Source organism: Phytophthora parasitica (genome assembly GCF_000247585.1).
Source record: "Phytophthora parasitica INRA-310 unplaced genomic scaffold supercont2.10, whole genome shotgun sequence".
NCBI lineage: Eukaryota > Oomycota > Peronosporomycetes > Peronosporales > Peronosporaceae > Phytophthora > Phytophthora nicotianae.
The window spans coordinates 956525-957008 of record NW_008648996.1 but is presented as its reverse complement, the minus strand read 5'-3'; the positions used below and the strand labels follow the sequence as shown (position 1 = coordinate 957008).

Genomic DNA, 484 nt, shown 5'->3' with positions numbered 1-484 from the left:
TTCCAGCAGTGCAGATCGTCATGGCGGTGTGAGCCGCAGTGAGTGCAGCGTTGGAACTGAGGGCGTCCGTGTGGAGATCTCTGGCCAGGGTTCGCGTCTCGCGGTGGCGGAGTTTGGCCGGATGTAGCCCGATCGTGTTCGTCTGGCGCCGTCACTTGGGTCTTCGATTCTCCTTCTGTTGCGGCCAGTAGATCTGGCGTAGATCACCGTCTGACTCCGATCCACTAAGACCAGTGTCGCTGTCGCTGTCTGGCTGGTTCGTGGTCACGACGGCTTGCACCTTGCGCGTTGGAGCTGACTTCGTAGCGTCGGAGCTGGCGGCCTTCTGTCGATACTTGCTCGATCCGAAGTGTGCACGTCCCTGACGGTTCTTCGCACGCTGCCTCGCCCGCAGTACCTCTTCCAACGCATCGACATCCGAGATACGTAGCAACGCGAGCTGATCGGCTAGATCACGGTCGTCCAGGGTCTCGATGAAGTGTTC

The 484-nt window shown here is 60.1% G+C and overlaps 1 protein-coding gene across 1 annotated transcript; it reads right to left on the bottom strand.

Moving 5' to 3' along the window:
• Nucleotides 1-151: 151 nt before the first annotated feature.
• On the bottom strand, nucleotides 152-469 carry PPTG_21967 (hypothetical protein; the record flags this gene model as incomplete). The annotated part of the gene is made up of 1 exon (XM_008901135.1): nucleotides 152-469. A coding segment is annotated over one exon (318 nt), but the record flags the coding sequence as incomplete, so codon positions are not given.
• Between the last annotated feature and the right edge of the window lie 15 nt (nucleotides 470-484).